This window comes from Haemaphysalis longicornis, unplaced genomic scaffold (genome assembly GCF_048455015.1).
Source record: "Haemaphysalis longicornis isolate Haplotype H1 unplaced genomic scaffold, Haemaphysalis longicornis Haplotype H1 scaffold_3, whole genome shotgun sequence".
NCBI lineage: Eukaryota > Metazoa > Arthropoda > Arachnida > Ixodida > Ixodidae > Haemaphysalis > Haemaphysalis longicornis.
Window position 1 is genome coordinate 1,441,323 of NW_027526335.1, and position 14,571 is coordinate 1,455,893.

General features: G+C 50.6%; 1 protein-coding gene across 8 annotated transcripts in view; it reads left to right on the forward strand.

The window, feature by feature from the left end:
* LOC144173833 (uncharacterized) overlaps positions 1-14,571 on the forward strand; it is a 268,949-nt gene that overhangs the window by 130,664 nt on the left and 123,714 nt on the right. For 6 of the 8 annotated variants that reach the window (XM_077702101.1, XM_077702095.1, XM_077702096.1 and 3 more), the window contains one exon: positions 3,423-3,545. The exons of the other annotated variants lie outside the window; for them this stretch is intronic. In XM_077702101.1, the coding sequence (XP_077558227.1) occupies positions 3,423-3,545 (123 nt within the window). The remainder of the gene's footprint in view (positions 1-3,422; positions 3,546-14,571) is intronic. 8 annotated transcript variants of the gene reach the window in all.

A 14,571-nucleotide genomic window follows, 5' to 3' on the forward strand; every position in this document is an offset into this window, starting at 1 on the left:
ACCAAGTTGAAAAGAAACGGGCTCAGCACGCTTCCCTGGGGCACCCGGGAGCGAACGTTTCGACGACTGCCGGTCACCAGGCCGACCTTCACCTGCAGGGTCCGGTCACGCAGCAACACCCGGATGTAGCCTCCTAGGCGCCCCACAACGCCCATGCCGTCCAGGGCCTCCAGGATGGCCCCGTGGGCAACCGTGTCGAATGCCGACCGCATGTCCAGCAGGAGCAGGAAGGCCACCTCCTTGTCGTGGCGGGCCTGTTCCAGCATGGAGATGACGTCCCCCAGGGAGTCAGCCGTGCAGCGGTGCCGCGTGAAGCCGCTTTGCTGCTCCCGGAAGACGCCGCTGTGGTCCGCAATCCACTCGAGATGGGCGAGGGCTGCACTCTCCATGACCTTCCCAGCAGCTGACGTCAGGGACACGGGCCGGTAGTACTCTGGCTCCGTCGGGGGCTTGCCGACCTTGAGAATGGGCGAGATGAGCCCCACGAGCCAGGGTGGCGGGAGGACACCAGTCTGCCAGACCCGATTGAACAGTCGCAGAAGCGGCTCCAACTGAGTCACTTCCAGGTTCTGCAGCATCTGGTACGTAACCCCGTCCCTACCAGGAGCGCTCCGCCGCTTGGGGCATGGATTCAGGGCGGCTTGCAGCTTACGGAGCGTGATGTCCGTGGAGCAGAGAGACACCACCTTCTGGTCGTGGGGGGCGGCTGGCGCCGCGTCGGGTGAGGCCGCAGGAACTGGAGGCGGGGTTTGAGCGGCCTTGGCAAACTGGTCGGCGAACAGCTCCGCCAGGGCGCCTCCTGTGATGCCCAGGGATATGGCGACCGCATTCAGGGGCGCCGGCTGGCGGCAGTAGGCCCCAGCAGAGCCTTAAAGATACGCCCTTAGGCCGAATTAGGATGAGAATGGCGTTGCCCTGCTTTAGGCCTAACGTCACATATTGCGATTTAACACCTCAGACCGGCACACTCAAGGAAGTGGTTAGTGAACGCCAAGAAGCAGGTACCGATTCGGGCCGCACACCCCAAATCGAAACGTTAGTCCTGCGAAGTGCACACCCGAGAGTTACTGCGGGTAGTCTGGACAAGCGGTGCGCACCTCCCGAGAAGCACACACTCGCAGTGTGGGATTGGCCTGCCAAAGACTCCGTCGGGAGGAAGCTTCGCGCTCAACCATCGTCGTCGTTACAAGGGCTGTTAAACGGACACTCAAGTGATTTGTAAACATTGCGGGACTACAAGCGCAAATTGTAGTCCCGAGTACATAGGCCATGCTTCGCCCACTCTGAGCGCGTTTACGCGAATTTATTTAATAGAAAAATCAATTCGAAAATGCTGTCCTCCTCTCTGCATCCTCGTCCATTTTCTGTGGCGTTTCCGTGTGACGTCAGGAGGAGATGACTTGGCTTGACTGCGCTACTGCACGGCTCGCCGACCGTCCGACAGAGTCAGTCGGCCCAGCGTTTAGTCCGCCGGCCGCCGACGGGTCGTCACAATTCGTTCGCTCAGTTGAAACTATAAGCCACGACACGTTTGTGAATGGAAGAATGTGCGCTTCTTTATTTTGTTAGTTTGTACACTGTATCAAGCTCCAAGTCCAGGTTGCTTGACACAAGTGTTGCACAAACGCATATGCGACGCTTCGCTGACTGGTGCGCTAGTAGGAAAATCTAAGGCCACTTGAAAGCGGGAGGAGAGTGAGCGAAGTCAATTTAAGTACTAAAGAAATAACATAGAAATAAATAAATTTCTTCTTCTTCTTCTTCTTCTTCTTCTTCTTCTTCTTCTTCTTCTTCTTCTTCTTCTTCTTCTTCTTAAAATCCACTGAAATTTTTACCGCACAGCGTAAAACTAGGGAGCATGAAGCACTTTTTTGCGCTAGGTGAACAGGCACAGCGGTCAGCAGCACGACCACACATCGGCGAACGTTTTTACGTCTAAGAGATGCAATTGCTAGACGTGAGATATTCTGGAAGTTTGGGTGACGCTTACTGTATGAGCGCTATACAACAAATAGTCACCTAAGCTGCTTAAAATGCTAAAAATAAATAAAAGTGTAAACTGGTTACACATTATATACCCCATATTTCCAACGCCAGCAGCACTGGCCCGTGACCGAGTGGTCTGGAGCGCTAGGTATGCCATCTTGCAAGTCGGTCGGAAATTCGAACCCCCGAGGTAGGCATATTTTTTTGTAAGTTGATTTTTTTTTTGTTTTCGACCGATATTTTCTATACTGAGTTCACCATTTTTTGGCCGTAACGCTCATTGCTCCACGTATCGCAGAACTCGCGCAGACTGACACTGACGCGCTAGCGAGTTCTCCTTGTCGTGCTGTTGCCAGAAGCATCGTTTGCTTGCGGGCAGTGGGCACAGGCCAGAATCAGCAGACCCTTGGACTGGTGCGAACACGCTTTTTACGATACAGGCATGAGTGAGGCAAGCTACAAATATGGTTGGAAAGCGCATGGCATTTGAGCGTGTGAGGTGACGCGGAGGGTGTTCATACACTGCGTAGGCCTCGGCTAGTGACTGCTACGATTCCAAGCCGTCCTGGGAGGCTTATCTTAGGCATTTTACAGCCGACAACATGGCAGAAGCGCGGTATGACGGTTACTGAGATTTCGAGAATACCCACCCAACCATACAGTTTCATACTAATATACACTAGAGGGAAATTTGGCGCCGCCGTCTAGGGGAGCCGCGCTTCGGTGAGCGTTCCGTCACGTTCCACTTGTCCTTGGCATGGTTCACGAACAGGCTGAGAAGTTGGCTCTGGCTGCAAAAATGCAACAATATTACTGCAGAAGATTAATCGAATTTGTTTTATCATTACGAAATTGAACCTCCAGAAAGATTTATTTCTCAGGGATTATTTAGAAACTTCATGCAAGCTGAATAAAAAACAATGTTACCCGTTTTTGTTGATTTGGCTTCAAGACGAAAGAGAAGCCATGTGGCTAATCAAGCCAAAGAGGCGAGGAACGTCGCTAGCTACAATGGCGCTGCCCACGGCGGCCCGCGAATGCAGCGCCAGATTTCCCTCTAGTATATATTAGTATGAAACTCTATGCATCCAACGATGCCGTCGGATGTCAAGCATGTTGTTTTACAGTACCGCAACCGAAACTTGTTTGAATGCTAACCTTGGACATCGCCCAATCACGGTGCATCTCCTCCCGTCGTCACAGCCTTAAGTTGGTGCGGACGCTGCAAACCGCGCATGGCAGTTTTTCTTCTTTAGCGCTTTATAAAATAATTACCGACTTATCAACCGGATAAACGATGAAAAGTGTGTTAATTTGAGCTAGTCTACGCAGTGCAAGCAAAAATGGGAGCTTGACAAATTCACTTCAGTGTCCCTTCAAATAGCAGCTACTTCCGTTTGACTCTTACTCCTGTTAACATCAATTTCTTGGTGCAGATATTGACGAGTGCTCAGCAGGGGCGATCAACTGTACGGGGTGGTGTGTCAACACTCCTGGAAGCTTCTACTGCGAATGTCCTGCCGGGTACAGCGTGGGTGAAGACAGAAGATCGTGTGATGGTGCGTGCTTCCAAATACAGTGAGAACTTAACAGGCGAACTATACAACATCGAGCTTTGTTTCCACTTTAAAAAAACACAGTAAACACGCGCATTTAAAGCACAGCGCACCTTATGACTGCAGCCAGCGTGATTCTAGTGGCGCATGGAAAAATATTGTCACGAAGTCAAAGACGACATAGTTTTCTTCAAGAAAAAGAAGTTTATTGGAGCGAACTTGTGCTCCCCTAACAACTCAAAGAATACGCAGGCGGCGAAGCGGCAGTCAACAAAGTGACGTGTGCAGGCGAGCTCCGGCGATTCGAATGCCGCGGCGTCTGCTGTGCAGGCATATGTCTTTCGGCGCGAGTGTTTCTGGAACCGTCGATTTACATCCAGAACATTGTAGACCAAAGAAGATTATTCTGGGCTAGTGACGCTAGGGTGAAACAGACTACATGAATGAGATAGCCTGTGTGGCGTAAAAATAAATAATGGAAGACGCGCTTCGCTTGGGACAGAGATAACAGAGCCGATAGTGGCCGGGCAGTAAACAAACAAAAAATAAACAAACCCACACATGGTTCGCGGCATTACCCACCTCTAAGAGTGCATCGACCCGATGCTAAAATAAAAGACAGTCCTAACAAACAACGTAAAAAAGTCCGGCATCTTGCATAGTAAGGTTTCAAGCGAACCACGTGGACGACTTCGGGCAGCGTGCGTCTTCGTGATCCGGAATCACCATCGGGAATCACCTCGTAGGTACGTTGACCGACACGTCGTAGAATCTGGTATGGTCCGAAATACCGTCGCAGAAGCTTCTCACTGAGTCCGCGTCGTCGGATGGGAGTCCAAGCCCAAACACGATCCCCTGGGCGATACTCAGCCTTTCGGCGGCGGAGGTTGTAGCGCCCGGCATCCACCAGCTGCTGGTCCGTTGTACGAACTCGAGCAAGCTGGTAGGCCTCCTCCGCACGCTGAAGGTATCCTTGGACATCGGCGTTGAGGTCGACGTCTTCTACGTGCGGAAGCATGGCGTCACGCATCGCAGTCGGCCGTCTGCCGTATACAAGCTCGAACGGCGTCATCTGCGTAGTTTCCTGGATAGCCGTGTCGTACGCAAAGTGACGTACGGGAGCACTTCGTCCCAAGTCTTATGTTCAACTTCGACGTACACTGACAGCATATCCGCGATCGTTTTGTTCAGACGTTGAGTTAGTCCGTTCGTTTGTGGGTGTTACGCCGTCGTTCTTCGGTGATCCGTGTTGCTGTAGCGTAATATTCCTTGCATCAGCTCGGCAGTAAAGGCCGTTCCACGGTCCGTGATTAGAACTTCAGGGGCAACATGTCGGAGCACAACTTGACCTATGAAGAACTTTGCGACTTCTTGGGCAGTCCCCCTTGGAAGAGCGGCGGTCTCTGCGTAGCGCGTCATTAAGTCTGTCGCTACGACAATCCACTTCGTCTCGGATCGGACTGTAGGGAACGGGCCCGGAAGGTCCATTCCAATCTTTTGGAAGGGCCTCGATGGGACGGCGATCGGCTGCAGAAGTCCGGCGGGTCTCGTCAGTGGCGTTTTTCGTCCCTGGCAGTCACGGCAGCTCCGGTCGTAGTGGGTGACATCGGATGTAAGGCGGGGCCAGTAGTACTTCGCCTTGATTTTTCCAATTGTGCAGGCTGTGCCGAGATGTCCGGAAGATGGGTCGTCATGGCACGCTTCCAAAATTTCGTGAAGAAGGTCTGCGGGGATGACAAGAAGATAATTTGTTCGCGTTCCGGGGCTGAAATTCTTCTTCCCTAGAACGGAGTTTTTCAGTCTGAATGCTGGTAGGTTGCGTTTGAAGGTCCTAGGCACGGCGACGTTGCATCCTCCGAGGTAGTGGATTATGACGCGTAAGTAGGGGTTGGCACGCTGCTGGGTGGCTAGGTCGCTCTCCGTCACGACGCCGAAGAACGCGCTGTCTTCATCAGAGTCTTGTTGTGGTGGGTCGACGGGAGCGCGGGACAGGCAGTCGGCGTCGGAGTGTTTCCTGCCGGATTTATAGACGATTGTAAAGTCAAACTCTTGCAGGCGCAAGCTCCACCGCCCAAGATGGCCTGAGGGGTCCTTCAAATTGGCGAGCCAACACAGCGCATGGTGGTCTGTCACAACCTTGAATGGTCTACCATACACGTGTGGGCGAAATTTTGAAATTGCCCATATAATAGCGAAACACTCTTTTTCAGACCCGGAGTAGTTTTTCTCCTCCTTCGATAGACCACGGCTGGCAAAGGCGATTACTATTTCGCAAGCGCTTTGTTTTTGGACGAGGACGGTACCCAAGCCTATATCACTGGTGTCCGTGTGCATTTCCGTTTCTGCGTCTTCGTCGAAATGAGCGAGCATGGGCGGGCTTTGCAGGCGTTTTTGCAGCTCGCAGAATGCTTTTTCTTGGCATTTTTTGCCAGCTAAAAAGGGTGCTGTCTTTTTTCAAGCGTATGAGTGGCTCTGCAATGCGCGCGAAGTTTGCGACGAAGCGCCAGTAGTATACCCACAGTCCGATAAATCTTCGCACGCCCTTCTTGTCTTTTGGCCTTGGGAAGTTCGCAATGGCTGAAGTTTTTGCCAGGTCAGGCAGTACTCCCGCGGTATTGACGACGTCGCCAAAAACTTGAGCTCCTCGTACGCGAAACGGCACTTTTCAGGCTTCAGCGTTAATCCCGACGTACGAATGGCCTCGAGTACAGACTCCAGGAAGGGTGTCAGACCTACAGAAGAGTACAGACCTATAAGGAAGGGTGTCAGACAAGGAGACACAATCTCTCCAATGTTATTCATAGCATGCTTACAAGAAGTATTCAGAACCTTGGATTGGGAACAAGTGGGAGTAAGGGTTAATGGAGAATACCTCAGTAACCTCAGATTTGCGGATGACGTTGCCTTGCTAAGTAACTCGGGGGACGAATTGCAAAGCATGCTTTCCGCACTGGGCGAACAGAGTAGAACCGTGGGCCTGAAAATTAATATGCAGAAAACTAAAGTAATGATCAATACCCTCGGGACAGCACAGCAGTTTGAGATACGTGGCGAGGCAGTGGAAGTGGTAAGCGAATATATCTACTTAGGCCAAGTTGTGACCCCAGATCCCAACCATGAGGCAGAGATAATTAGAAGGATCAGAATGGGGTGGGGTGCATATGGCAGACATTCTCAGATAATGAATAGCAGCCTACCATTGTCGCTGAAGAAGAAAGGGTATGACAGCTGCATCTTACCGGTACTCACCTACGGGGCAGAAACTTGGAGGCTCACTAAGAGGGTTCAACTTAAATTGAGAACGACTCAGCGGGCAATGGAGCGGAAAATGATAGGTGTAACATTAAGGGACAAGAAGAGGGCGGAGTTGGTCAGGGAGCAAACTGGTGTTAAAGACATATTAGTAGAAATTAAGAAAAAGAAATGGACGTGGGCAGGGCATGTAATGCGAAGGCAAGATAACCGCTGGTCATTAAGGGTAACAGAGTGGATCCCTAGAGAAGGCAAGCGTTGCAGGGGGCGGCAGAAAGTTAGATGGGCAGATGAGATCAAGAAGTTTGCGGGGATAAATTGGTCACAGTTGGCACAGGACCGAGATAATTGCAGAATAATGGGAGAGGCCTTTGCCCTGCAGTGGGCATAGATAGGCTGGTGATGATGATGATGATGACAGACTCCAACCTTGCAAGGTGTTCGTCGAAGGTCCGGGCGAATACCACAACGTCGTCGAGGTATACGAGGCAGGTGTGCCACTTCAGACCAGCTAGCACAGTGTCTGTCACGTGAACCGATGGTGGGGTGGTCTTTACCAGCTCGGAGCAATGGACACAGGGAAGCCGTTGACGTGTTTAACAACATACATTTAATGTACACTTGCAAAAGCCTAACACAAAGCACTCAATAATTAAACTACACACAAACGATAAACACTCCCATCTCTAATATTCCCAACATACACTTCGATTCTAACCCAAAGGTCTCTACAATATCAAGTTCTACACAATTCGTCCTAATCAACTTATTGCATCACCCTCAAGGTGATCTCACTACACCACAATTCCCTAGTTGTGTCCTAATACTGCGTCCCTATTGGACTGGCCTACCCCTGTCGTCGGCGCTGACGTGTCGCACCCTTGCGTGGCCGCGACTCGGTGGTAGCCGTCCTCGTCTCTCTTCTTCGGTGCCGGCGTTCGATGCGCGCGGTCACTCCTTGGACGGCGTGGGCTCCGCGCGTCCTCACTTCTTTCCTCTTTGGCTACCCCCTGGTAGCCTCTCTCGCTGGAGGTCCTTGATGCCGGCGTTCGACGCGTCCGGTCATCCCTTCGGCGGCGTGCTTCCTCGGTGGCTACCCCCTGGTAGACGCTGCCGCTGGAGGTTCCAGGTAGGCTTGGCACGAACGTCGCCTTTCGGGGCCGTCGAGACGAACGTCGACGGAGCCTGGACGCTGGCCGCTGGTTCCCGACCGATGCCGCTGGGGCCACGAAGACACAGGTTCGTGGTGCACCTAGGATGACGGTGCCGATGCGATGTCGGCCCGCTCCCGCCCAGGCTCGGATGGCGTGGTCGATGGCCTGGCCGCGTCCCCCTGGCTCGTTCCGTGAAGCTCACGTGCTCCGGCTGCCTCCTGGTTGTCTGCCTCCCGTCGTCTTGCCTCCCCCTTCTCTTTGTGCGCCCCGCTTTTATACCCTCTGGGATCTCTCGTGGCGCACTCCCATTGGCTTCTTGCTTCTTCCTTGTCCTTATATGGTCATCTCGCCACTTGTCCCATTCGTGACCTTCTCTGATTGGCCGACCAGTGTGCTGCCACCTTTGCACATGATTCCTTGGTGCGTCGGCGCTGGCGCTTGCTGATTGGCGCGCTCCTGGCGCGCACTTCAAATGGCCGTTCCTTTGTTCTTTTTCCTAGTTTTTTCGGGGGTTTTGATGTGTCCCCCCTCCGGGGGTGCCCTGACACATGACAGTGTCCATGACTCTTTGAAACGTCGCTGGCGCCGTGCACAGTCCAAATGGCATCACCTTAAACTCGTATAGGCCGTCCGGGGTTATAAATGCGGTCTTCTCTCAGTCTCTCTCGTCCACTTCAATTTCCCAGTAGCCGGTCTTCAGATCCATCGATGAGAAGTACTTGGCATGGCAGAGGTGGTCGAGGGCATCGTCGATTCGTGGCAGGGGGTATACGTCCTTTTTGGTGATCTTGTTTAGTCACCGGTAGTCAACGCAGAACCTTGATGATGTTTGTAGGGCTTAACGCGCCGACGAAACGCAGGCGATGAGGCGCGCCGTAGTGGAGGGCTCCGGATCAATTTTGACCACCTGGGGATCTTTAACGTGCGCCGAAATCTCGCACACACGGGCGTTTTGGCTTTTCGCCTCCATCAGAAAAGCGGCCCCCGCGGCCGGGAACCGAACCCGCGACCTCGTGCTCAGCAGCGCAACGCCTTAGCCACTGAGCCACCTCGGCGGGTAACGCAGAACCTTAATGAGCCATCCTTTTAGGGGCGAAGCTCCTAAAGCCATGGGCCTGTCCATCCCTTGTGTCTCGTGGTACGTGACCGCCGCATGCTTTCGGAGATGTCGCAAAGTGGGCCGCGTTGCACGCGCAAGAACCGGCTGCAACCGGCAGCGCAAACTCGGCACCGGGAGCGCGAGCTTGTCTGTGTTCGCCAACGGAGGCGCGAGCGCACGTGCACTGCGAGGGGGAGATCACGCAAGAGATCACGCCACGAACGCAGGCAGTCGTTCTCGGAGATCGAACGAGACGCAAGGACCTTTGCCCGTTTCCTCTCGTCTTGTTCGGGCACAAGTTCGCCCTAAATAAAAGTTCTTTCTTTACCGTTGTGTCCCATCCTACGTGACAAATTGTGGTGGAGGTGCGGGGTAGTCCTCGATGGCGCGGGGTCTTTCACCAGGTCTGGACCTGGGAGCATTGACTCCGAAAATAAAAGTTGATTTGTACAATGTACGCACACAGTCTTACGTATTTCTTAATGATGTAAAGGGCGAACTTTCACGGGAGAGTTAGGGTTACCGATGATCTCCCCCTCTCGAGCTTCGCCCCACTTATCATCATTCATTCCGTGGATATGGCGTGATTTTTTTTTCTTTACGAGTACGACCGGCGCAGCCCAGGGGCTTTTCGATGGCTGTATAATGTCGTCGCTGAGCATGTCGTCGACTTGAGTCCGGATGGCTTCCCGCTCGTGCGAAGAGACGCGGTACGGTGACTGTCGGGTAGGTCGGGCTCCATCCTCGGTTATTATGCGGTGCTTCGCCAGAAGTGTCTGACGTAACTTTGAGTTCGACAAAAAACAATCGCTGTAGCGACGCAGCAAAGCCAAAAATTTGTTCCGTTGTTCTTGCGGTAGCGCCGGATTCATGTCGAAGGGCTGCGGAAGCTTGAAGGTGTCTTCGGGTGTGCGTTCAAAATCGGCGACCGCGATCACGTCACTTGCTTCTTGCGTTTCTTCGAGGAACGCAATTGCAGCTCCCTTGTTTAAATGCTTGACTATTCTGTGAAATTAGTGACCGAAACGTGAGATTTGCGTTGCTTGAAGTACGCAATGCCTCTTTCGATGGAGACACCGCGGTCGAGAAGCAACCTTTGATCACTCTTTGAGTTAGCGTCGACGTCAGGAGCGGCATCTTCACTGTAGACCGCGATCATCAAGCTTGCATGGGGTGGCAGGGTGACATGATCATCGGCAATCCTTACAGCAGCACGATGTTCGAGGTTCGGTTCCGACGTTAAAGTTATTGACTTGGTCTGCAGGTCAATTATTGCACCGTTGTCCATCAAAAAGTCCACTCCAAGAATTACGTCGCGGGAGCAGTTGGGCAAAATGACGAACGCAGCAGGGTACGTGGTGCCGTCTATGGTGACGCGTGATGTGCACATTCCACTGGGCGTTACAAGATGGCCTCCTGCGGTGCGTATGTGCGGACCGTCCCATCTGGTCGTAACTTTCTTAAACTTATACGCGAATGATCCGCTCATGACTGAGTAGTCGGCTCCCGTGTCTATGAGGGCAAGTACACCAAAGCCGTCGATGGACAACTGGAGGTCGGACGCCGCCTTCCTCGAGTTCCGGACGCGTCATGGCGTCGTATCTCGGCTTGTGTGTCTTGGTTGGTTGGTTGGTTGGTTGGTTGGTTGGTTGGTTGGTTCCTTATATCATGGCGCGTACCCACGCGGGGGATTGGCCAAGAAGCTGCCTGTAATAATTAGGCTGTGACCCGGTTTATTTTAGAGAGAAAGAAAAAAAGAAGTACGAGAAAAAACATTGAGAGCAGAAAAAGAAATCTTTGGATAGAACAGGATTGTCAGGAAAAAAAACTCGCGAATGAAGGCATAGCTATCTAGCAGGGCATCCGGCCTGTCGCCGCAACAAAGGAATGAAAGGCTATCACGACATCTCTGTGGCAATATCCTATGATGGAAGAACCCAGGGAAAGAATAACGGTTAAAGATAAAGGGAGATTCAGCCGATTAAACGTGTATTCAGGGTGCGTGCGTCGCATCGAGGAAAAGCTGCGGCAATTTAAAAGAAAGTGTTCTATTGTTTCAGGGGCCTTGCAGAAAGGGCATTGATGAGATAACGCCTGACCAGCTTTGTGTAGATAAAAATTTAAAGGGGGGATTCTGTAACGAAATTTTGTGATTGCGACCTCACACTTACGAGATTCGCAGAATTTAGGCTTCCATAAGTGAGAGAGGTGAATATAGTCGGAGCATGAACGAAGGGCATCTTGCCGATTAATTTGTAAAACTTGAAGGCGCCTGAACCTAGCCCCCAAAAGAAAACTGTCAATTGGGCTATTCACGACGGCAGGACCCCCAAGAGCCAAATTGGCTAATTGGTCTGCCAGTTCATTGAAGATTATCCCTGCGTGACCAGGGACCCACACTAACCGGATCTCGCGAAGCTGGTAAGGAATGAATGAACGGAAGGACCTGAGAATGGAAGAATCTTTATCATTTGTTAGAGCAGTGCACACGGAGAGAGAATCCGAAAGGATAACCACCCCCGCAAATCTGTGCTGTAGTTTAAGGGCTAAGATTATCGCCAATAATTCTGCCTGAAAGATCGGGGAGTCTGGCAGCCTGATTGAGAAGGACCAATCTAGAGACTGAGAATATATTCCTACCCCAGCCTTCTCATCACTTTGCGAGGCATCTGTGGCAATGACGACATCAGTATGAACAGTAGCCAAGTCATCTTCAAGTAAATGATTGAGTAATCGGGCCGGCAATAATTTCGCATGCGAAGGAAAAATGTTGTCCAAGCTTATGTCGACAGGCGACAAATTATCAGAATAGGGCTGGAGTAGAAAAAGATCTGCACAAAGAGGCTGCAGCCATGCCTGAACGCAATCCCATTGAGGATGCTGAAATCGAGGCCACGTAAATCCTCGAAAAAGGTCAGACCTCAAGAGGAAAATGGGTTGAGCCTCGTATAATGGAGATTCAAACAGTTTTAGAAATGTTACAACAGTTAACAATTTAAATCGATCCAGAAGTGAAGGCAACCGTGCCTCAAGGTACAATACAGAGTTAGCTACATACTTTGGCAACCCTAAACATAAACGCAACGCCAATCTCTCAATAAGAAATAGGGGATGGAGTTTGTACGTCGCGCAGCCAGAAAATAACACGCAACCAAATTCCAATACTGGGCGAACGTAGCAACGATAAATCATTAGCAGGGCGTCTCTACGCATACCGAATTTATGATTGCATAGCCTACGTAGCACTCCCGCAGCTTTTTCGCCTTTGGCAGCAATGTGCGAAATATGAGGACACCATGTGGGGTGGTCGTCATAAATTATACCGAAATATTTAATTTCCGTGACCTGAGGGATGGATTGCAACCGGTATGTTAGACGTAATGATATAGGGTTATTGCTGGGAAATACTATAACGGCACATTTACTGACATTTAGCGAGAGGTGTACCGTGCTAAGCCAATTATCCAGGACAACCACATAGTCCTGCAGTCGCTGATATAACGCTTGGATGTCCTTATCAGCCGAGAAAAAAGCAATATCATCGGCATACACATAGGTAGATATGCCGTTCTGTATTGGGATAGAACTTAGTATGTTAAAAATAACTGGAGAAAGAACTGATCCCTGAGGAACTCCACGAAATTGGTGGTACTGGGATGTCGATAAACCGCCCTTGGAACAAAAGAATTTCCTTCCCTTTAAAAACTCACCAATCCAGGAGCGGATGTACCCTGGAATCTCGCTAGATGCAAGGCGTGACATCAACGTGCTGTACTCTACGCTGTCGTAAGCCTTTGCTATATGTAGGGTTACCAGCGCACTTACATGTTTTAGTCGGCGAGCTAATTTAATGCGGCTCTCGATGTCGACGTGGGCCTTCCAAATAGAATTTACAGGTCTGAAGCCAATCTGGACGGGGCTTAGAATACGATTACTGTTCAGAAACCGCATAAGCCGGCCATGCAATACCCTTTCAACCAACTTTACCACGTTGCTAGTCAACGAAATCGGCCTAATATTGTCTTTGACGAAACCCAAATTTTCGTTTTTCAACAATGGTGCTACCTTAGCGATTTTCCATTCTGAAGGTATCCAGCTGTTTTTTAATGACATGTTGACAATGTTTAGTAAATCATCAGGAGACACCTCAAGCAGAAATTTTAACGTTGCCACCGTAATGCCGTCTGATCCTGGAGCACACTTAGACAGCTGCAAAACAATATCAGCTAATTCCGCCCTTGTCACTGGAGTGAAACCATCATTTGAAACCTGGCACACAAAAGGAGAGGCCAACCCAGAAGAAAAACGAGATTCCAGTTCCTGCGCAATACGTTCCAATGTTTCCATAGACTCACTCGTTGACTGAACAATTGACTTGCCGTTATACTGATCATGTAGAACCTTTCTTGAACGAAGGAATCTATGCAGCATGCGTCTATTTTTGGACTTTGATAGAGAGGCGAACTTTTGGGTGTTATAATTTTCTTTTGCTTTAGAAACAACCCGCTTGAATATTGCAGCCGCAAACTTGTAACTGGTCCAATTGGATGGGCATTGGTTTTTAAGAACTTTCTTCCAAGCCGCTTCTCTCTGACTATACGCACGAGCACATTCCTCATTCCACCATGGACTGGAGCCGCCATCATTTTGTGAACAAACAATAAAATGGGATTTTTTTAACAGATTCAGAAAGGATTGATAACACTTGAGCTGCCCGGAGTTCCTCGTCTCCCGATGGAATAGAGCTAAGTGCTGTCTTTAGTTCTTTTTGAACGCGATGAAAATTTATATGCCGAACTATATGTGCTCGCGGTGACGTAGGAAGGCATAAATCTCATATACAATTGGGATGTGGTCACTACTTGTAGCCTGGTCCCAAATAGACCATGAAGATATATTTCCCGGGGTGGAGAAGGTCAAATCAAGAACAGAACTGGTCTGCCATCGAAAAAATGTCGCAGTTCCAGAGTTAAAACAATACAAATTGTTGTCCCGCATCCAGTCGCAAAGACGCCTGCCACAGGAATCTGTGCGGAAACCCCACGATACGTGGTGCGAATTGAAATCCCCACAAAGAACAACTCGTTTTTCACACGCCGATACGGCAGCATCGAGTGAAGAGGTGGAAGTTACTCCACTCGGAAAGTACGCATTCACTATAGAAAATGCAACGCAACCTGGAAGATTGAACGTCACTGCCAGAATTTCCGATTCCACAGACATTAATTGAAATGAGAGATGGGCTTTATGGCAAAATCGAGGGGATACTAAAGTTAGCCATCCTCCTCCTTTAGTTGGACGGTCTAAACGGAACGTTCGTAGTTGTGGAATCTAAATGGCCGACCACGAGCCAGCCAAGTTTCCTCCAGTACAATAACATCTGGTCGGGTTTTAGAAACAGTGTGAAGGTCTGTTAGCGCTGAAAAGACTGAACGACAATTCAATTGAAGTATCCGTAGAGACATTATGGGGAAGTGATGGCCGCCACAGCCGCCTCCAAAATATCACCTGTTTTTTTACTCGC